Source organism: Babylonia areolata, chromosome 3 (assembly GCF_041734735.1).
Source record: "Babylonia areolata isolate BAREFJ2019XMU chromosome 3, ASM4173473v1, whole genome shotgun sequence".
Classification (NCBI taxonomy): domain Eukaryota; kingdom Metazoa; phylum Mollusca; class Gastropoda; order Neogastropoda; family Buccinidae; genus Babylonia; species Babylonia areolata.
Window position 1 is genome coordinate 25,838,177 of NC_134878.1, and position 25,029 is coordinate 25,863,205.

The 25,029-nt window shown below is 43.0% G+C and overlaps 1 protein-coding gene across 2 annotated transcripts in view; it reads right to left on the bottom strand.

The window, feature by feature from the left end:
• LOC143279885 (uncharacterized) overlaps nucleotides 1-25,029 on the bottom strand; it is a 39,968-nt gene that overhangs the window by 3,820 nt on the left and 11,119 nt on the right. For both annotated transcript variants that reach the window (XM_076584178.1, XM_076584177.1), the window contains exons 6-16: nucleotides 23,516-23,640; nucleotides 22,982-23,046; nucleotides 19,805-19,883; nucleotides 17,982-18,066; nucleotides 15,865-15,940; nucleotides 10,347-10,436; nucleotides 8,911-9,039; nucleotides 6,771-6,937; nucleotides 2,789-2,939; nucleotides 1,002-1,075; nucleotides 201-305 (exon numbers count right to left, since the gene is read on the bottom strand). In XM_076584178.1, coding sequence (XP_076440293.1) covers nucleotides 201-305; nucleotides 1,002-1,075; nucleotides 2,789-2,939; nucleotides 6,771-6,937; nucleotides 8,911-9,039; nucleotides 10,347-10,436; nucleotides 15,865-15,940; nucleotides 17,982-18,066; nucleotides 19,805-19,883; nucleotides 22,982-23,046; nucleotides 23,516-23,640 — 1,146 coding nt within the window. The remainder of the gene's footprint in view (nucleotides 1-200; nucleotides 306-1,001; nucleotides 1,076-2,788; nucleotides 2,940-6,770; nucleotides 6,938-8,910; nucleotides 9,040-10,346; nucleotides 10,437-15,864; nucleotides 15,941-17,981; nucleotides 18,067-19,804; nucleotides 19,884-22,981; nucleotides 23,047-23,515; nucleotides 23,641-25,029) is intronic.

The window sequence follows — 25,029 nt, forward strand, 5'->3', positions numbered from 1 at the left end:
ACTGCAAAAGAAAAGGGGGGTGTGGGGCCGGGGGGGGATGCAAGCCTATGTCCTTTGACAGGCAAGAGGTTCACTACTGGCAGGTAAACAGGCAAGTAGGTACAGGTAAGTTGGCAGTACTAAAGTGTGAAAAGGTATATACCTAGACAAGGGACAGAGACTGACACAGACAGAAAGAGACGACAGAAGTCTGCACTCACAATGATGGAGTCGTGGCCGGCAGAGGGTGCTTTACGTGTACGATCCTCCTTGGTGACCGTCTCCACCTCCCCCAGTCCCACCTCCACCACCACCAGTTTACCCAGCTGTGGACAGAGCTGCCGTTAGCTGTGCACATCTTCCAACTTCGTGTCTGTGGAGAATGTTTCGACTGATACCTGTGTCTGGAGAATACTTGTTCCCCTGTGGTGTCTTTGCTTTGCTGTTCTTGTAATCATATATAAAGCTGCCTAGTGACATTGCATCGTATTCTCTGCTTGAAGATGAATAAAGCTGCACAGCTTTACAGTAACATTGTGTGAAGTTATATTTTTATATCATGTGGAATGCTGGCACATTACCATTCACATTATGTATGCACATACACAACACACAAGAACTCGCGCACATGCATACACAATTATGCACACACAAGCATACACAACCATGCACACACAATCATACACACACCATACATGCTCAACCACACACATGCACGCCATGCACACACCACACACAGACTCGACCACTATACACCACACACACATACAAAGTACCACTGTTCTGAAGAACTTCTAGAACAGATGTTAACACCTGTCCACCATGACCTCACACTTTGCAGTAACACAGCAGGGTCCTCACCACTGAACTAAACCACACACCTGTCAACGAGCAATCTCGCTCTCTTCTTACTTCTCACGTACACCTTCACACACACACACACACACACAGCCAACTATCACTCTAATTACATCATTTCATCCCCTGATCTTGCACACCAACATATACACCCAAAGACTCACTGCAGAAAACTGGGCGGCTTTGGACGGGTACTTGGAGAAATACAGACCATGGCCGTACTCCCCATGTGAAAAATCTGAAACACACACAAAGCAGTTTTCACATCACTGTGATCACTTTTTTTTTCCCGGACATATGCAACATTCTACACCGGTAATGAGGGGGGATGTTGGGGGGGTTTAGCAAAGAAGGAAATGTCAAACATTCAGATAAACTATATTCAAATGTTCTGTAATTTTCTGGCCAAGAAATTCACTTACTGAAACAAATTATTGAATACATGAAAATACGTGTGAATAGAATGCTTCTAATTTTATAAGTGCAGGTCGAAAAGGCCAGTGCCTTCTAAAAAAAATAAATAAATAATAACTGACAGAGTCAAAGCCATGATATCAAACAAAATGGAAAGTAAAACAAAAATGCCAAGGTAAACAACTCCCAAAAGTACAGTAACTGCTATCACTGCCAATATTGTCTGTTGCATGTTTCCTTGACACTTCTCTTTTCTCGTTTCCTATCCATTTGCAGGTAACACTGTACAACAACCATGAAAGAAACAAGCTGATGAATTAATGCAGGATTTGTGGACTTCATGGATGACAGGAGAAGGAATTAAAAGAGGATGTGGAGAAAAAAAAAAGTACATTAACCCCTAGGCTGCCTATATGGCAAGATAACTCGTCATGGCTGGCATGTACGCTTCGCTGCCACAATGATGAGATTACTCATCATCGAAATATTTGGACTTTTCCCTGCTTTGCATTCAGTTCGTTGACAAAAATACTGGTAGCTTTAGCTTGGGGAATCTTTCTAGATTCCATTCATAGCTAGAAACACCATCAACGTCATGAGGCAGTCCTTTATTTAAACATTTTGGTTGGGTTACTGGCCGCAGTGTTTGCCTGGCTCCTCTCCTCGCTCACTCAACAAAATGTCAGACTGACGCCGTGCTCAAGACATGCGATCGTGGCGAACTAAATCAACCAAGATTTCTTTCTTTAGCTGATGCTCAGAAAGAATTGAAGCGTAAATTCAAAGAAGACAGTGATGAACATTTATAGGATGATTTGATAGAAAACAAAGGGATCAATCAAGAGAGTGGCCAAGATACGACTATCCGTGAGTGATGCCAGCTGAACAAACCTTAGCAGACGACAGTGACTGAATTATTAGCAGGACACAGTGTGAGCAATATTCTTGGCACTCGGCCAAAGCAGTCTGATGAGAACTGGATAAAGAGACCCTGTGAGAGGGGTGAAGAGGAGGGGGGTGGAGACTGAGGGGGCGTGGCCTCTCATCCACATTATCACTTGGAGAAGACACAATGCATTGTGTATCTTTCTCTTTTTAATTTTTTTTTTTTATTGTGGTTGTTCTTGTATGATTTTGTACAGATATCCATTTGTCCAGAAATTATATTTTAGCGCAAATTACCTGACTAATGTTTGTAATGAACAAGTTGAAAATGTGACAAAAAACAAAACACTGATTTCAAAACAGCAGCATGTCACTAAAATATATATATATATAAAATGGGAAGACATCATGTGTTTTGTATTCTTTACTTATTTACCTTTCAGAAAATATATACTTTTATGGTCTTTCTCCAGTAACAAGGAGCACAGAATTTTTTGAAAATTTATACCCGTTTTTTTTGGTGGAAAAAACCCTGGCAAATAGATTTCACTTAAATCTTATATTTCCTGGCAGCGAAAGGGTTAACTGCAGGGCGGTTCAAAACCCATTCCCCCCCCCCAGTGACACAACAGCACCCAGGACTGGGCCCTACCCTCTGTGGAGAAGCCGGCACTGAGCAGCTCCTGGCAGCGGTGGGGTTTCTCCAGAGTGCCGCAATAGTAGAGGTGGGTCACCATGCTGGGGTCCCTCAAGCTCTGGGTCTGGCAGCTGAACCTCTCCTGCAGCCTGCCAGGTAACATGGCCTGCACACACACACACACACACACAGCATGGTGGTGGTGTTTTTTTTGGCGGGGGGTGGGGTTTCTGTTTTGTTTTGTGCTGCCCCATCATCTGTGTGTAATCCGTTGATTTTAACGATACTGTTTGTCAAGTGTGTATGGTTGACTGATAACCTCCCTCACCCTCCATCCCCCACTCTGATCTGTAGTGCGGTGTGTGTTGTGTGTGTGTTGTTTCTTTCATTTTGTTCATTTTTTTCCCATTCATTTTACTAACACCATGCTTATACCTGTATGCCATGTGTGTGTGTGTGTGGTTTGTTTTTGTTGGAGTTTTTTTTTTGGGGGGGGGGGGGGGGGGGGGTGGGGGGTGTTTGTTTGTTGTTGTTTTTTGGGGGGGGTTGTTTTTTTGTTGTTGTTTTTTTGTTTTGTGTTTTTGGTTTGTTTTTTTATTCTTCCCTGTTATGTATCTCTACTAACACCATGCTTTCATGCTTTCATTTTTAATATTGTGTAGTGTAGACCCTATTCAGGGCGGGGGGACTGGATGTAAAAAAAAAAAAAAAGCACACCAGTGCTTATCTATTATCCTCGAAATAAAGAATTTGTCTCGTCTTGTCTTGTCTTGTCATCTGCGGCGTTTCAGTGGCATCACTCCCACGTGGCTCATTCCCAGTTCCCCATACACAGCCACACCTGGGTTCATCTGTCGCAGTCCCAGTGCCAGCAGTCCACAGGGAACCATCGATGTTAGGTCGCCAGAAGGCCATACACCAGAGGAGACCCTGCACTGCCGCTGAAGTCACTTCAGTGGTGCCTGTTCTCATTTTACATACTTAGGACACCACCTACTAAGCCCCCTACTGAACACACACAGCATGTTGATTGCAGCCTGGTGTACCTCCACATGTATCATGGTGTGTGGGGGGTGGGGGGCGTGTGTCTGTGTTTCTGTATCTGTGTGTCTGTGTCTTGTCTTTGAGTGTCTGTGTCTGTGGTTGGTCTGTAGGATTGTCTCTGTATCCCTGTCTCTGTGTGTCTGTATCTGTGGGTTTGAGTGTCTGTCTCTGTATCCCTGTGTCTGTATCTGGGGGTTTGAGTGTCTCTGTATCCCTGTCTCTGTGTGTCTGTATCTGGGGGTTTGAGTGTCTGTCACTGTATCCCTGTCTGTGTCTGTGTGTCTGTATCTGGGGGGTTGAGTGTCTGTCTCTGTATCCCTGTCTGTCTCTGTGTGGTCTGTATCTGGGGGGTTCAGTGTCTGTCACTGTATCCCTGTCTGTCTCTGTGTGTCTGTATCTGTGGGGTTCAGTGTCTGTCACTGTATCCCTGTCTGTCTCTGTGTGTCTGTATCTGGGGGGTTCAGTGTCTGTCTCTTGTGTCCCTGTCTGTGTCTGTGTGTCTGTATCTGGGGGGTTCAGTGTCTGTCTCTGTATCCCTGTCTGTCTCTGTGTGTCTGTATCTGGGGGGTTCAGTGTCTGTCTCTGTATCCCTGTCTGTCTCTGTGTGTCTGTATCTGGGGGGTTCAATGTCTGTCTCTTGTGTCCCTGTCTGTGTGTTCTGTGTCTATCTGTCTCTGTCCCTGTCTCTGTCTGTCTCTGTATCTCTGTCTCTGTCTCTGTGTGGGTGTCTCTTTCACTTGTTTCTCAGGTCTCTGTCTCTCTCATGCAAGCGTATTTCTCCATGTGTAGGACATATGTGTATTTAAGTTCGTGCAAACAAACAAGTAGGAGAGATTCAATATGTGCATGGCTTTCTTGTTCTCCAGCCACTGTTCACACAGCCCTCACTGGAACACGTCAAGCATGCCCACAGCACCCACTGGCAACATTTCGCAAGTTAAACACACTCTAACATACATGTGAGTCCGTGTGTGTGACTGGAGTCTGACTGAATGACACGAGATATGAATGCTCAGCACCTAAAACACAGCTCTTTATCAGCTCGAACCCAGGTAGGCAGTCTGTTGTGCAAATGACGGTAGAGTGCAAAGAGCTTGGTCTGTGACTGAAGACGGGCGCTATACAAGTACAGAGATGCCAACCCCTGTCAAGTGTTTGTAAACAATCAGGAAATTTTGTAGGAGCATTTTGAATTTAGTAGGAACACTCACGGCTCGGAGCCACATCAGCGAATGTACATTTTCTCCACAAGGCTTGACGGGTGCAATAGCCGAGTGGTTAAAGCGTTGGACTGTTAATCTGAGGGTCCCGGGTTCGAATCACGGTGACAGTGCGTGAGACCTTGTTTAGGTAGATTCTTTCTGTTCAGGCAACGATTGATCAATCTGCTGTCTGTAAACCCCCGCTAGTGTGCATATGCATGAGACAAGTAGTAATACGCCTTAGGCTCATGATCATTGGTCTGGACGTCTGGGTTATGTAAACCGAAAATACCATGCATATGACACCCTGAAACAATGTGATGTTGGTGTAACTCGGAATAAAAATCGAGCGTATACAAATAAGCACTCAGTTGTGCATTAAAGTGAACGCGAGAAGATAGATAGAATACCGAAGGCCTATCGTACATTAGCGCACTACAAAACAGCAACAAATTTTTCCACAAGTCTTACAAAATCACTTGCCCGATAGAACAATTGAAAACTGCACACAGTACAAAAGCAACAAGGTGTCGCCAAGTGACGTCTGGGAAGCACGTTTCACACAGGAATCTTTCGTGATGAAAGAATTGCAAATAAATATACCAGACGCTTGATGATGGCACAGCTGCATATTCTGATGCCATGGTCGCCCCCATGGTCTTTGCTGTCGGCTGTCGAGAACACTAGACATCCTCGCATGGTCTATCGTCTGGTACTACATCCACCTTATCCTATTCCCTCCTGTATATGTGAGATGATTAAGGTATTTTTTTATTGATAACAGTGAAGATCAGTAGTCATGGGGTACTTCACATTTGTCAGATGCAAAATAAATGTTTATTTTATTTGTACCATTATTAATTTTAAAAAATTATTAAATATTTTCTTTAATTATTTCTTTGCCCAAATTGGAATGAACTACGATTACGAAACTGATAATGCCTGAAATTTTCTGTTGTATTCTTGTTATATCCGTAATAAATCTGGCATGGTTTTGTTTACATATGGTCTCCAGTGTGAAAGTCTATGTAATACCATCCAAAATTCCAATACAATTAAGTATCTATCTTTATCTTCCATTGCACTAGCAAAATCTCAATTCACGGTGCACAGATGCTGCATGGAAATGAAAACCTTGATTTATGCTTACAATTCCCAGGAAAACATTCGATTCAATAGCCATACACAAAAAACACACACACACACACAACTGCCTTCAAACATAGGACCAAACGGTTATGTTAGGGATTGCCCTGAGCTCAGTAATCATTTGTCACGCCTGTGGGCGTTAATGCATGACACCAAGAAAAATGTACAATGCCACGATGCGTATCAACTTGGGGTTTATAATAACCCTTTGAATGTGGGTAACTCGGAATAATCACGGCCTTTAACTTGCATGATTCATGAACAAATGAATCTATACACAGAGGATTCAGAACAGTACTGAATCTGACTGCTAGTGCCTTCATGACATCCTAGACCTGCTAGTGCAGCCCTTCACTGCACTCTGACGCCATGCAGCTCTAAAACGACCACTGCACCAGTGGTCCCGTTCACGGCAACACCTCTAGTGAGTAAAATCCTCACTCATAGGAAAAACAATTAAAACTGCACGCAGGAAAAAATACAAAAAAATGGGTGGCGCTGTAGTGTAGTGACGCGCTCTCCCTGGGGAGAGCAACCCGAATTTCACACAGAGAAATCTGTTGTGATAGAAAGAAATACAAATACAAATAATAACAACAGACCTTGATGATGGAGGACACTTCATACTGCATCCTGATGGCCAGGTCTGCCCCCATGGCCTCTTTGAACTGCCGGGCAATGTCGGAGAACACTGAGACATCCTCCGCATGGTCGTACGGTGCCGTCTGGCTACGTACATGGCCACCCGTTATCAGGTAATTCCCCTCCCCTGTGATGGAAATGTGGGAGATGATTTAGGGTAAGTTTTTTTTGGACTCCACAAGTAGAAAGATCAGTCAGTCAGGTGGGCTACTTGCCGACAGGTTTAGGTTCAGATGCATCAGACCATTAAGAGTTTTTTTTTTAATAGTGATGTTGTCAGCCACAATACCTATTTGACCTTAATCATATGATACAACAACAAATTACCTTCCAACACTGATTTTCTTTAACTTATTTCAGTTTTGTCACAATCACTCTGGACCAACCTGAACTGCACTGAAATCTACTGACACTGATAAAGCCTGAAAATTTCCTGTTTCAACACCCTTCTTTGTTTAAATCTTAAAAGGCCGTTAGAGGAAAAATAAATCTGGCAGGAAAATACTTGTTAATACATATGTTCAAGACAAGTGTGCAAAAGATTACTCATCAGATACAAATCAGATACCCATCAAAACAAAATGTCACAAGTACAATTCATGCATCATCTTTAAAGTCTTACATATGCATAGCAAAATCTCAAGATAATCTATCTGTTGAACTTTGGCTAAAACAGATCAGCGCTGCAGTGGAAATGAAAATCCTTCTGACTAAAATCCTCCATGCATGTAACAATTACCCAAGGATAAACATTTCAAGCATTCACACACACACACACACACACACACACACACACACACACACACCACTGCCTTCAAACATAGGCACAACAAAAACAGTTGAATGGTTACAGGGTGTGGTCACCTTAGAGCTCAGTAAATACATCCCTTGATCACAGCTCTGTGAAGGCGTCTACACATCAACACACACAGAAAACTAACAATGCCACACCTGCTGTATCAACTTCAGAGGTTGATATCATTAACCCTTTGAATGCCGAACTCAAGTGAAATGAGATCAGCGTGCCTTTAACTGGTGTCACTGATTTCAGTGAACAAATGGAATCTATACAAAAGAGGAAGAAGTTCAGATACAGTGACTGACATCCTGACCTGCCTAGTGACAGCCCTTCACTGACATCCTGACCTGCCTAGTGACAGCCCTTCACTGACATCCTGACCTGCCTAGTGACAGCCCTTCACTGACATCCTGACCTGCCTAGTGACAGCTCTACACTGACATCCTGACCTGCCTAGTGACAGCCCTTCACTGACATCCTGACCTGCCTAGTGACAGCCCTTCACTGACATCCTGACCTGCCTAGTGACAGCTCTACACTGACATCCTGACCTGCCTAGTGACAGCCCTACACTGACATCCTGACCTGCCTAGTGACAGCCCTTCACTGACATCCTGACCTGCCTAGTGACAGCCCTACACTGACATCCTCACCTGCCTAGTGACAGCCTTACAATGACATCCTCACCTGCCTAGTGGCAGCCCTTCACTGACATCCTCACCTGCCTAGTGACAGCCCTACACTGACATCCTCACCTGCCTAGTGACAGCCTTACAATGACATCCTCACCTGCCTAGTGGCAGCCCTTCACTGACATCCTCACCTGCCTAGTGGCAGCCCTTCACTGACATCCTCACCTGCCTAGTGACAGCCCTACACTGACATCCTCACCTGCCTAGTGGCAGCCCTTCACTGACATCCTGACCTGCCTAGTGACAGCCCTACACTGACATCCTCACCTGCCTAGTGACAGCCTTACAATGACATCCTCGCCTGCCTAGTGGCAGCCCTTCACTGACATCCTCACCTGCCTAGTGGCAGCCCTTCACTGACATCCTCACCTGCCTAGTGACAGCCCTACACTGACATCCTCACCTGCCTAGTGACAGCCCTACACTGACATCCTCACCTGCCTAGTGGCAGCCCTTCACTGACATCCTCACCTGCCTAGTGACAGCCCTACACTGACATCCTCACCTGCCTAGTGGCAGCCCTTCACTGACATCCTCACCTGCCAAGTGACAGCCCTTCACCCATCATCATACTCACCAGTAGCAGTCAAGGGGAGAACACCCACTCACCACAGGAGGTGGAGGCCAGTGGTGGTTGTATCCCCTGTGCCAGGCGGTGATACTGGGAGTTGACGGAGGTCACCTGTTGCTCCAGACTGCGGATCAGCTGGTCTGTGTTGATGTCATCCTCCCCCATCCCTGTCACACATACACATACACACACGCACACACACACATACATACATACAACACACACACCAACATAGTTTATCAAAGTGTTAAAGTTGTTCAGCAATTCTGCCACCATTCAAAACAGAACAAGTATTTCATGACATTTTTCACATCAAAATACAAAGGTTTTACTGTCACATCATTTAACATTTAAGTCTGAAAATATGAACAGAAATAATATCAAAACAACAAATTTAAAGAAACGGAAAAACAGCACAAAATCAAAACTATGGAGAGACTGAGAAACGTGAACTCCTACCCACTCTACCTCTATCACTTTTTTCGTTCAGACATGGCTTTCACAGTTCCAGTTTCAGGGAGGTGTCAAAGTGTGTGAATTGATCCTTCTACACTACACCACACCTGCTATTAAAAATTTATTTTATTAAGTTGCACAATTTCACAGTATCGGTATCAGTAGCTCAAGGAGGCGTCACTGCGTTCAGACAAACCCATATACGCTACACCACATCTGCCAAGCAGATGCGTGACCAGCAGCGTAACCCAACGCGCTTAGTCGGGCCTTAAGAAAAAAAATTTTTTTTAAATAAATATGAATAAATAAATAAAATTAAATAAATAAATAAGATAATAAAATAAAATATGTCAACTGCAGGGGTGAGGGTTCAGTTCAGTTACTCAAGGTGGCATCACTGCGTTCAGACAAATCCATATACACTACACCACATCCGCTAAGATGCCTGACCAACACGCATAACCCAACACGGTTAGTCAGGCCTTGAGGTAAATAAAATGAAATGAAAGTATATAAAATAAGAAAGTAAAAATAAATGAATAAAAAAAATGAAAATAAACAAATTATGAGAGAGGTAGAGGGCCCAGAGTGATTGCGAACTGATTGCGATCGTGCCTTGATTTTAGCCTGATCCCCCAATCGAGCCACATAATTCTGCGACCTTGCTGAAGACAAAATAGGACAAAAAGCAGAAACGCCAAAGAATCGATAGACAGAAAATGCGAAAAAACTTGGCCGTATGAAGTGCACATGAACAGGTGTCGAGATGGCTGCCAGAAAAAAGAGGGCGCTAGCCAGTGGGACAAAGGGGAGGTTACCTACTTCCGGGAGGTTATCGGCCATAGCTACTTTCGTTTTCTCCGCATAGGCAGATAGTAGTTTGCACAGGACAGGAATGTTAGACCCCTGCCAGAGTCTGCACTAGTGGGTCACGGTTAAGTATGTGTAATTAAAAATAAGTATATAAATAAGTAACTAAACAGAGGGTGAGAAGAGAAAGAGCTCCGACAGCACCAACCTTCCATGTCGTCGCCCAGATCCCCATTACTGGTCACAGATTTGAAGGCAAAGCGAGCCTTTTCCAGCTTGCACATCAGCAGTTCTCGCTCTGAAAGGGCACACAACTGGTAAAATAAATCAATAAATAAATAAACATACAAATTTCTGGAAATCCAACAAAAGCAGCAGCATCGGAAGCAGGTGCACACACCAATATCTGATAGCCATAGTTCATATTACCTTATTCAAAGGCAAGGGGTGGAGCGGGTAGAGGATGAGGTATGTGTGTGTATCCATGCCTACACTGTGGGAGCAACGGAATATTGGAACGTGCGGGTGTGCATATATATATATCTTTGTATATATGTGTGGGGGGTTGGGGGTGGGGTATATGGGCGTATGTGTGTGCTTGTACAACAATGTGTGTGTGTGTGTGCGTGCATGTGTGTGCCATGGAAGCTGCGATACATAGCCTAGAAATGAGGGAGGTAGAGGGGGTGCAGGGTAAGGTGTAGGTGTGTGTGTGTGTGTTGGGGCTCATGTACGTTTATGTGTATTTGACTGTGCTTTCATATCTGTGAAACTGCACATCTGTTATGCATATGTGTGTGTATGTGTGAATTTGTGTCTGCTTTTTTTTTGCTTTTTTTAAAATTATATTATTATTATTTATTTATTTATTTATATTATTTATTTATTTACATGATTTGATTTGGACTAGAGAACAAGATGTATGTCATGATTTGACTTAACTTGTAACATCAATCCCGATTTCAGAAATGAACTCACAAAACTGTAGTAATGCAAATCAGTTAAATGGACATCTTTTATTTAGGCTGCTGATCCTGAATCAGATATTGTAATAAAAATCTTGAAGTAAAACACAAACATGGACATGTAAAAAATGTTATATTCCAGATGACTTGATCCATGGAACATTCATATTTAGTATTTGTAGATCTCCTTTGTGGTCTGGACAGGTACACATCCAGCACATATTACTACATATCTCACTTTGTTTACACATTCTCTCTCTCTCTCTCTCTCTCCCCCCCACCCCCCCTGAAACATTTTGCTTTTTCTGTTAAGCATTCTCTTCAAATATATAAGGAAACAACAGATACAAGAGCAGAAATACTGGGGGGAAAAAATGTTACATCAGATCAACAGAAAGAACTCTACGAAAACAAGGAAATGAACAGAGAAATTAAGACATATAGGTGGCCCCTAAAATACACTGCAGAAAAAAAAACATGGGATGAAGCAAACATAACAAAGGTACATCACTCTAGATGAAGCAACCCATGCACCCAGAAACATGATAATAAATCAAATACATGCCACTCATGGTTTGACATCTGAATTCTTCAAGGTTTTGTGAAACCAGTTAGGAGCTTTAATAGTCAGGTCAGTCTTTTTTTTTTTTTTTTTTTTTGAAGTGTTATCCTTAACACAGAGATGGGAGGTATTTTAATCAGCTTATCCAATGGAGACAAGAGATTTTGGGTTTGTTTGGTTTTGTTTTTGTTTTTTTTGTGGGTTTGTTTTTTGAAATGTTTGCAATATTATGTTTGTATTACAAGTCTGGGTCTTCATGAATCGCCAACCACATACAATCTGTATTAACATTGGTAATAAAGAAATTCTTTCTCTTTTATTTGTAAAATTGGTACACTGAAGATAACATCCACCAGCTGCATCGATTAACAATACTCATTTTATTCTGGAGACAGGTCATTCATCATAAAAGTTCCCTGAGCTGCTGGTTTTGGACCACCCATACCCAACTGGTTACAGAAAAAAAAGTTCTACAATGAGTCTTTGTTAAGAACAAATTTCTCAAAGTTATGCACTGAGAAAGAATGTTGTCAAGGTAACCAAATCTGTCAATATCCTTTCTTATGATGCAATGACACTCTGGGGATTATGTCGTGATAATATTAAAAGCACTACCATCAGTGACAGTCTGCACAAAGTATCAGTATGCTGAGGAGATGCTGTATCATTCCTTGAAGGAAAGTCATGATTACTGGTTAGGTAGTAAAAGGTCAATTGATTAATAACTACTTTACTGATGAAATAGAAGCAGTAAGACAGTAGGATTCTAGGAATATGGTTAACGACTGTTTAAACTGACAGCATAGAAGCAAGTTCAGATAAATCACTTACAAAGACAAGTGTTCAGAAATGATATATTCACATTAAGTCCAGATGGAAAGACCTTTACATGACTGGAGAGAGCAGCAGTTCTAAAATCACCGATTGCATCAAAAAGCGTTCACGTAGAGATTCTCCAACCAAATCATCCAGACAGTGAAAAATGTTGATCCTACAGCAGCTGCACCATTTTTTTTTTTTTTTTTTTTTTTTTGCTGCCCCATCATCTGCACCATTTCAGTGGCATTACTCCCACGCCGCTCATTTAGATTCTCCCATACATGGCCACACCCGGGTTCGTCCGTCTCAGTTCCAGCGTCGGCAGTCCATAGGGAACCATCGTTGTTAGGTCGCCAGGAGGCCACACACCAGAGGAGACCCTGCGCTGCTGCTGAGTCACTTCGGTGGTGTTCAGTGGTGCCTGTTCTGATTTAACGTACTCAGGACACCACCTACTAAGACCCCTATTAACGACAATAATGGCTTCGTCACGGAGCCAGACTGAGTGAGCATCCCTCCCAGAGTGGAGACCGCCACCACGTCCCTCAAACAACAGCCCCCCATGAATCTGCCGACACTGACGACATTGACAGGACTCACCCCAAGCTCGGAAGTGGAGGGGTATTGAAACTGAGGTCACCATGAGAGCAGGGCATGAAAGGCCACAGACTTTGAGACTATTTTGTTTATATTAATGACGATGAAGGAGGAGGAGGATGACGATGTTGCTATGGAGGTCCATTTTGGTTTGGGACTGCGTGACAAGGCTGTACTCTACGCTTCCTGTCATAATGATATCCCGGCGTTAACCAGGCCCGAGAGATACAGACACTTGCAGTGTTGGTCAGGTAATTAGAGCAACACACCCAAAGACGCATCCTTGAAGTGGATGACACTCGACTGTGTGGTCCCAGTCTCCCCATTTAAGCCCACAGCACACTCAACTCTGGGTAGGAGCCGGCCACGGGCCGAAAAACCCACCCCCGCTGGGATTCGAACCCGTGTCCTCCCAGCCGTCAGTCCACGACGCTAACCACTTCGCCAGGCTGGTGCACCATTCATTATTTCTCAGACCTGACGCAGTGAAATGCAATTTTCTCAATGCATTGCAAGTCGCTTCATTGCCGACTCCACACCGCGCCAACACCACACCCTCTGACAACACCACACCCTCTTTGTTGTGATGTAGACAAGAATCAAATGATGATGCTGTTTTTTTACATTAATTCATCTTTTTATTATTGTTTTTTTATTTTGTGTATGCAATTTTATTTCTCTGTATCTTTCATTTTGCTTTTTAAAAAATATATATCTTTTCCTTTTAATGCAGAATATAAAGTACAAAGAAGTGAAAATATGGTGTCAGACTGCCTTTGTATATTACTGGGATATTGTATTTGATCTCTTTTTTTTTTTCTTTTTTTTTTTTCATTCAAACGTTTGTGAAATGCGTGTACAGATCTGTCAAAAGTATACACAAAAGTCTGATTAAGGAAACCCAGCATACACAAAAAAGACTACAACAGATACACATGGAGAAAACGTAGCATACAGTATACATACCAAGACCACCTTTTCCCACGAGACAGGCAGCAAAAAAGATTTCAGAAGCATTCTGTTACTGAACGACATGTTCCATCACATACTCAAACATGCCTTAAACAACAATCAGCAGTTCAAAGTCCTAACTGTGTTATGACATTTCCAGAAACTGAACAACTGACAGGACAGAGCTGTAACAGCACAAACTGCAGTTTGCTGGAATATTTTAACCAAAGAAGAGTTGCTGCCTCCCTGCGCTACATTTTCTGCAGCGTTCTGGATCCATGAACCACGGAAAATATTCCATGAGCAATCATAATTTGGCTGGACACCCTTTTTAACACCTTTAAATGACACACAGACAGAAACGTCATTCCTAAAACCATCAAACAAAGGCACAAAAGTTCTACAGTTAATCAACAAAGTGTTGACATCAATTTCTAAAGAATCTCCACCAGATCTTGTTAATGAGTTGTTCTTTTGCGTATCACTCAGTCAGAATAAACTGCCAATAAGGATATCATTTTTGCAAAAACATGTTTCTTATATTTGTAACAACCATATATATATAACCATATATAATAACCATAATATATATATATATATATAAATAACTTTTTATTGCAGCAGTGTTTACATTGTGTTTTCTGTTGCTCTGACAAAGTGCTGCTTCCTTCTCACATCATCTTAAACACCATTTTCGCTGATGGGAAACCGCTGTGTTTGTGTGTGGAGTGATGCAGACTGGGGAGGAAGCAATCAACATAGGGTGTTTGGATTATACTCCCAGTCTGGCTAAATGAACTGACCACGTCAGACTTGAATGCATCAGTTTTGACATGGTACAGTAGCTGACACTAAAATGGGGAGTTTGGATCATATGCTCATTCACACACTATGCACTGACATGCACGCACACACATGCACATACCTACACACAGACACTCATTCACACACTATGCACTGACATGCACGCACACACATGCACATACCTACACACCGACATTCATTCATGCACTATGCACTCACATGCATGCACACACATGTACATACCTACACACAGACACTCATTCACGCACTATGTACTGACATGCACGCACACACATGCACATACCTACACACAGACACTCATTCACGCACTATGCACTGACATGCATGCACACACATGTACATACGTACACACAGACACTCATTCACGCACTATGCACTGACATGCATGCACACACATGCACATACCTACACACAGACACTCATTCACGCACTGTGCACTGACATGCATGCACACACATGCACATACCTACACACAGACACTCATTCACACACTGTGCACTGACATGCACACACATGTACATACCTACACACAGACACTCATTCACACACTGTGCACTGACATGCAAACACATGTACATACCTACACACAGACACTCATTCACACACTATGCACTGACATGCACACACATGCACATACCTACACACAGACACTCATTCACGCACTGTGCACAGACATGCATGCACACACATGCACATACCTACACACAGACACTCATTCACGCACTATGCACTGACATACATGCACACACATGCACATACCTACACATGCATGCACACACATGCACATACCTACACACAGACACTCATTCACGCACTATGCACTGACATGCACACACATGCACATACCTACACACAGACACTCATTCACGCACTGTGCACAGACATGCATGCACACACATGCACATACCTACACACAGACACTCATTCACGCACTATGCACTGACATACACACACACACACATGCACATACCTACACACAGACACTCATTCACGCACTGTGCACTCACCAGAGCTCAGTTTACATTTCCTCAGCATTTCATTGTCGTCCATCAGTTTGTCCATCAGCTCGCTCTGTCTCTTCATCTGTCACATCATCATCATCATCATCATTGTTCCGTCTCTTCATCTGTCACATCATCATCATCATCATTGTTCCATCTCTTCATCTTTCACATTATCATCATCAGCATCATCATCAGCAGCAGCAGCAGCAGCATCGTCAGCATCATCATCACCATCACTATCACCATCATCACTGTGTATCATTGCTGTCTCTTCATCTGTCACATCATCATCATCATCATCATCATCATCATCATCATTGTTCCGTCTCTTCATCTGTCACATCATCATCATCATCATCATCATCATTGTTCCGTCTCTTCATCTGTCACATCATCATCATCATCATCATCAGCTGTCTCTTCATCTGTCACATTATCATCATCATCATCATCATCATCATCAGCTGTCTCTTCATCTGTCACATTATCATCATCATCATCATCATCATCATCATCATCATCATCAGCTGTCTCTTCATCTGTCACATTATCATCATCATCATCATCATCATCAGCTGTCTCTTCATCTGTCACATTATCATCATTATCATCATCATTATCATTATCATCATCATCATCATCATCATCATCATCAGCTGTCTCTTCATCTGTCACATTATCATCAGCATCATCATCATCATCAGCTGTCTCTTCATCTGTCACATTATCATCATTATCATCATCATCATCATCAGCTGTCTCTTCACCTGTCACATTATCATCAGCATCATCATCATCATCATCAGCTGTCTCTTCATCTGTCACATTATCATCATCATCATCATCATCATCATCAGCTGTCTCTTCATCTGTCACATTATCATCAGCATCATCATCAGCATCATCAGCTGTCTCTTCATCTGTCACATTATCATCAGCATCATCATCACTATCACCATCATCACTGTGTATCATTGATCTCTTCATCTGTCACATTATCATCATCATCATCATCATCACTATCACCATTATCACTGTGTATCATTGCCGTCTCTTCATCTGTCAACATCATCATCATGACCATTGTACATCATCATCATCACTATTATCACCCCTGTGTTATCAATGCTGTGTTTCTTCATGTCTAACATCATCACTGTCATCTTCACTATCATCACAACTTACACCACCCACATGTAACTGATGAACAAACACTATAATTTAAGTCAAGCTGTTTTTCTGCCTTCTGCATTAACGCATAGAACAACAATCACATAATGAACATAATTCTATCAAACGATGCCATGAATGTGAATAATGTGTATGATGTTTCCCCTCTGTCTGTGTGTGTGTGTAGTTTTTGTTGTTGTTGTTGTTGTTGTTGTTTTAAGTTTTGTGCTCCACGCAATATTTGATCTTTGCAAAATGCTATCATTCATATCTGAATAAACGATAAAGAATAAACACAAGCTGATGACTGGTAATCTATGGAAGCATACATCAAGATTTGATGATGATTTTTGTTTTATGTCCTGTCACACACATACTGGTGATTATCGACATTTTGTTAGAGTATCACTTCTTATATTTGAGTTTTATCGCTTAGGAGAGGGGGCAGGGGGGGTGAATGGTGAGTTGGGAGAAGCCGTGTACATGGAGGGTGGAATCTGAAATGAATATTTAAGTGCAATTACAGAAAATTACTTCATGGACTTTTTTAAAAGAGAAGTCGCAAAAACTAACAAGCGAAACAACTGGTAACAAATGCAAAAAGTAAAAAAAAAAAAAACGTTCACAGTCACGTGTGATCAAACACTTTCATGCAGGTAAGGCTTCATCAAATCACAGTAACAAAAATTACATGCTGAACTGTCACATTACTCGAGCATATGCACTTGACTTTTGGGCAATATTTAGCCTGTAATGAATTAGACAACAGTCGGAAAATTAAACTCAGAATTGGTCTGCGAATCAGACCAAAGGCGGAGAGGTTAAAGAACTGAACGACAGCACTAACAAAAGTCTCTTTCTAGAATATCAACATCAAGGTGTGCAGGGAAGGGCAGGTGACATGCAGACCAGTCACCAGTCAGACAGACACAAGTGAAGAGGGCACTGACCACACACTTCAGCTGCAGGATTTCGTGCTGCATTTTCTTCATGCACAGAACCTGGCTCTGGTACGCCTCCAGACTTTTCTGCTGCCTGCCACACATACCACAAAGAGCCAGGCCACAAAGGTGAGCATCACGGGAAAAAAACGTTATGTTTCAGGTATGATGATGATGGTATGGATGCTTATATAGCGCCTATCCTCAGTCGGTGACCAAGTTCTAAGCACTCTACAAACACGGAGTCATTTGCACAACCGGCTGCCTACCTGGGTACAGCCAACTGACGGCTGCCACTGGGCGCTCATCATTTGTTTCCTGTGTCGTTCAATCAGGTCTCAGTCATGCACACATATACTCACACAGACATGTAACATACCAGACAGGCAATCACATTTTGACTCATTTTTGACCCACTTGTGTAAACAAAGTGAGTCCATGTTATAACCCAGTGTTCAGTTGTCTGTGTGTGTGTGTGTGTGTGTCCGTGGTAAACTTAACATTGCCATTTTCTCTGGAAATACTTTGTCTGCCAATACCAAATTAGGCTTAAGCATAGTAGGAAAAAATTCTTCACAGTCATACTAATAACAGGTTGTACGTCTCCCAAATTTAACCGTATTTCTGAATCATTAACAGTTTATTTCACTGATGTTCGTCTTGGATTCTGAAAACCGCTGTAACTGCTTTGAAGCTACCCAATTGTCTGGTGAGAATATGCCATGACCTCGTTTTTCTTGTTCACAATTAAAAGCAAAGAAATACAAATTCTGGACAGAACACGTACAGTGACACCAACTACGTTATTGACGTGTTTACTGCATATGAATATTCTAAAGCGGACACTGAATTAACTAGAATGAACAGAAAAGAAAATCTGAATCGACAGTTTCACTGATTTAAGGTCAGCGTCGTCTACACAGCACTGGTCAGTGCCGCAGATCTTGACAAAACATGTTGCAAAGCCTGACACAATGGCAACGTCTCCTTTACCGCTGATTTAAAAGACTCTCTTAAATAATCATCGACATGTTTACTGCATATGAATGTTTTAATATGGATACTGACTTAACTAGAATGAACAGAAAAAAAGAAATTAAATGGACGGTGTCAAAGTTTCTCAGTGAGCAAGCTTGTCAAACACGGATCTCTGCAGATCTATAAAAACAGACATATACTGCAGTGTTTTTTAGGCAATAGGAACGTCTCCTTTACCTCAGACTTGAAAGAATTTTTCAAATGCCCAAGATATACCAAAATAACATGATTTAAACAGCGTTATCATTTCGCTGCCACTGTCCATTTATTCTGCTAAAAAAAAACATACTCAAATAATACTTTTTGAACGTCAACATTGAATCCGCATTAGTGCAGTGGATAAAACCACTCATTCTCGACCAAAACATCCATGGTTTGAATCTGCATAGTAGTCTTTTTTCTTTTTTTTCTAATGCAAAGCTGCATATAATTATAATAATGAATACAGAACACATTTCAAAAAACTAAGTTTTAATTTCAATAATTTTTTTTTTCTTTAAGTGTGTATCACAAGTGAGTCTTGAAGGCCTTGCCTTTCTTGTTCTTTCTTTCACCGATAGCTATAAGTTTTTCTAGTTTTTGTTTTTTTGGTTTTCTATGGGTGACCATTTTTACCCCCACCATATAGGCAGCCATACTCTGCTTTCAGAAGTGTGCGTGCTGGGTATGTTTGTGTTTTCCATTACCCAGTTAACACCTGCATAGATTATTCAATACACACACACAAAAAAAAACCAACCACATCAAAGAACAGAATGTGTGTAGGGCAAAAACAAAACTACATAAACATGTACCATTTCTTGAACTCGGCCTCCAGCTCTCCCACCTCAGGGTCCTGTTTAAGCGTCTTGTTCACCTCGATCATGGCTGTCCCTGTGACACACAGGCCACCATACACTGTCATCATCACCACACAGGTCACCATACACTGTCATCATCACCACACAGGCCACCCACCATACACTGTCATCATCACCACACAGGTCACCATACACTGTCATCATCACCACACAGGTCACCATACACTGTCATCATCACCACACAGGCTACCCACCATACACTGTCATCATCACCACACAGGTCACCATACACTGTCATCATCACCACACAGGTCACCATACACTGTCATCATCACCACACAGGTCACCATACACTGTCATCATCACCACACAGGCCACCCACCATACACTGTCATCATCACCACACAGGTCACCATACACTGTCATCATCACCACACAGGTCACCATACACTGTCATCATCACCACACAGGCCACCATACACTGTCATCATCACCACACAGGTCACCATACACTGTCATCATCACCACACAGGTCACCATACACTGTCATCATCACCACACAGGTCACCCACCATACACTGTCATCATCACCATACAGGTCACCCACCATACACTGTCATCATCACCACACAGGTCACCATACACTGTCATCATCACCACACAGGTCACCCACCATACACTGTCATCAGTCACCATACAGGTCACCACACAGTCCATACACTGTCATCATCACCACACAGGTCACCATACACTGTCATCATCACCACACAGGTCACCATACACTGTCATCATTACCACACAGGTCACCCACCATACACTGTCATCATCACCACACAGGTCACCCACCATACACTGTCATCATCACCATACAGGTCACCCACCATACACTGTCATCATCACCACACAGGTCACCATACACTGTCATCATCACCGCACAGGTCACCCACCATACACTGTCATCATCACCACACAGGTCACCCACCATACACTGTCATCATCACCATACAGGTCACCCACCATACACTGTCATCATCACCACACAGGTCACCATACACTGTCATCATCACCACACAGGTCACCATACACTGTCATCATCACCACACAGGTCACCCACCATACACTGTCATCATCACCACACAGGTCACCATACACTGTCATCATCACCACACAGGTCACCATACACTGTCATCATCACCACACAGGTCACCATACACTGTCATCATCACCACACAGGTCACCATACACTGTCATCATCACCACACAGATCACCATGCAGTCATCCATTAGTACCCTACAGTGTGCACGCTGGGTGTGTTATTTCCCTGACCCACTGAACAGACATGGATTGATTATAGGACCTTTAATGTGCCTATTTCATTTTTTTTGTATTTGTGTACAAACCAGGGGAATTAAGGCACTTGCAGGTCTGCACCTATGTTGACCTGGGAGAATGGAAAAATCCCCACCTTTCTAACCCATGAGCTTTCTATACCAGGATCAAACCCAGGACCTTCATACTGAAAGTCCCAACATTGGAACCATTCTGCTATTGCACCCATCTAGGTTGACTGGTAATATCCACAAATGTAGACTTCGGTTTTAAAAACATGGTGCTGCCTTATAGTTGTGAAGTTGTCAAGATATGAAGCACTTATTGTTAGGTGGTGGTTGTTTTTTTTTATTCAAATGTCAATAATGCACATCAGGTAAACTGGTAAGTGTTAGATCTGAACAGATTTATTTGCCTTAGCAGCTTACCCAGAAGCAGTACAACCAACACAAACCAGCATCCACCACAAAACTGTTCATCATTTGATCTCCTGGCCTCACTGTTGATTAATTTCAAGTCGAAAATCACAGAGGCAACCATGTGTTTGTTCTGTATTGTCCATGTGTTCTGTGTGGCTTATTCAGGATCAAAGAGGCTATGCCAGTCTTGAATAAAAAGCTAATTTGTGTTTGCACATTTCTTCTGTCATTGCTGCTGTGTGCACATGTCAAAATGATCGGTATAAGGACAATCCCCGTGTTTCCGTTCTTTGAGGAAGTGTCTGGGTTTGTTCCAATGTACCTTTTATTTACCAGTGTGCTAGCTGAATCGATAACGTAAGCAGCACTGACTTGAAGTTGTGCACCTTGTGAATGGAGAGAGTTACCACTATTTGTTAATCCACAACAATAAGCCCAGTGGTGTTAAGTGGGAGAATCACAGTGTGCTCTGGAAACAGTAACGCACAGCTGATACGTGCAATTCTTTCCTTTGACCTGCACTTCATGACAGATACAGTCACCATGTGGTGGCACCCCCCCCCCTCCTCCTCCTCAGAGACCAACTAACCAGTACCAGTCCTTATGCTTTCTATTTTCAGTCTTTACACATGCACAACCCAGTTCTCCTCTTTCTTCCCTGTACACATCCATCACCCCTCTACTTATCTTCACCTCCACAAAGGGAACCACTACAATATATAGAAACCATTGCTATTTGACATGGGACAGCTACACAGGAGGTATCTTATGTGGTTGATGATGGAGTCTCCCGTCGGTCTGAACAGATGAGTAGGCAGGCAGGCTTATCTGTCGGTGTGTGTCCTCATATGGGAGAAGAGGCCGATTCTGGATGCGCAGCACTTCCCACATGTGTTGCAAGGGAAAACGTTGGTTGCCTGACCAGCACAGGTGACTTTTTTTTTTAGTGAGGAGGAGTTGTGCAGTCCCTTCCCCACTCTCTCGCCTACCGACGCTCACAGTCCCACAGGTGCAGATACTGCCACGTGTAGGACGGCCTCGGCAGGTGCAGGTTGTTTCTTCGGAGCTCCGTCTCCTAGGGGGACTTCCAGCCAAGGATAAGAGCTCCCCCTGCCCTTTGGTCATCCTCTTCCGCCTTCACAGCCGTTGGGAAAGGTTTCCTCCTCCGCCTGGTCCATCGTTGGGAGACTTCACATGTTATGTGGTTACAGTGTGATATAATGATATGCACATCATGTCAATGTGACTGCCTGCATTGCTATCAAACTTACTTATTATGTCTATTTCTCATTCCGATTTTTGTTGTTGCTGCTGCTGTTGTCACTGTTTTCTTTTATATTTTTAATTGTATTTTGTTTGAATGTATTAAAGTTGTTGTTTTTTCTACCTCCACACCCGTTTTCCCCCCATTGCCAGCCTCACCTGTCAGAGAAAATCCAGGTAAGTAGCTCATCAGGGTGCACTGTGTGAACTGCTCCGCCAACTCACTGTCACACAACATCAGTCAGTCACAGAAAATGACTCAACACACCGCACATTCCTCACAAAGCTTTATAAAATTACTTGCATACGGTCCAAGAACAAAAAAATACAAAAAAAGTTCAATTCTGACAAGACTACAGACAAGTATTCCCCTTACACACACACACACACACACACACACACACACACACAAAGTTGACATGAATAAGTCTTTCAATTAAAAGATTCTTCCAAGCCCCTAAGCTATTATTGAAACAGACACAGCAAATATGAAGAAGAAATTCAACTCAATCCATCACAAAAAAATACCAAGTGTGTGTGTATATGTGTGTGTGTGTGTGTGTGTGTGTGTGTGTGTGTGTGTTCTTGAATACTTTGTGTCTGACTGGTGTTTATAAAGTATTTTCAGGGGTCTGACAGCGCTATGTCAATGCACTGTCATCAATCATAGCTTCAGCACGGAGACACACCCACCTCCACTTGCTGTTGAGCAGTAGATCGTCAGTGAAGCCAAACTTGGAGAAGAACTGCACAGCCGCATGGTCAGCATGCACCACCACTGCTTCATAGTGACCCACAATGGTGGGGTCTAGACATTTCTGGGACACACACACACACACACACACACTGCTTCATAGTGACCCACAATGGTGCGGTCTAGACATTTCTGGGACACACACACACACACACACACACACACACACACACACACACACACACAGTGCTTCATAGTGACCCACAATGGTGGGGTCTAGACATTTCTGGGACACACACACACACACACACACACACACACAGTGCTTCATAGTGACCCACAATGGTGGGGTCTAGACATTTCTGGGACACACACACACACACACACACACACAGTGCTTCATAGTGACCCACAATGGTGGGGTCTAGACATTTCTGGGACACACACACACACACACACACACACACACACACACACACACACACACACACTGCTTCATAGTGACCCACAATGGTGGGGTCTAGACATTTCTGGGACACACACACACACACACACACACACACACACACAGTACTTCATAGTGACCCACAATGGTGGGGTCTAGATATTTCTGGGACACACACACACACACACATACACACACACACAGTGCTTCATAGTGACCCACAATGGTGTGGTCTAGACATTTCTGGGACACACACACACACACACACACACACACACACACACACACAGTGCTTCATAGTGACCCACAATGGTGTGGTCGAGACATTTCTGGGACACACACACACACACACACACACACACACACACACACACACAGTGCTTCATAGTGACCCACAATGGTGGGGTCTAGACATTTCTGGGACACACACACACACACACACACACACACACACACAGTGCTTCATAGAGACCCACAATGGCGGGGTCTAGACATTTCTGGGACACACACACACACACACACACACACACACACACACACTGCTTCATAGTGACCCACAATGGTGGGGTCTAGACATTTCTGGGACACACACACACACACACACACACACACACACACACACACACACACACACACACACACACAGTGCTTCATAGTGACCCACAATGGTGGGGTCTAGACATTTCTGGGGACACACACACACACACACACACACACACACACACACAGTGCTTCATAGTGACCCACAATGGTGGGGTCTAGACATTTCTGGGGACACACACACACACACACACACACACACACACACACACACACAGTGCTTCATAGTGACCCACAATGGTGGGGTCTAGACATTTCTGGGACACACACACACACACACACACACACACACACACACAGTGCTTCATACTGACCCACTACTCTCTCTCTCTCTCTCTGTGCATTACATCTCCAAGTATATTTATATTCAGGGTTTTTTTTCATGAATGCAAGTATAATGATTATCTAAATGTGTATGTTTATGTGTGTTTTTGAATGTGTCTGATGGTCATGTCTGTATTTCTACAA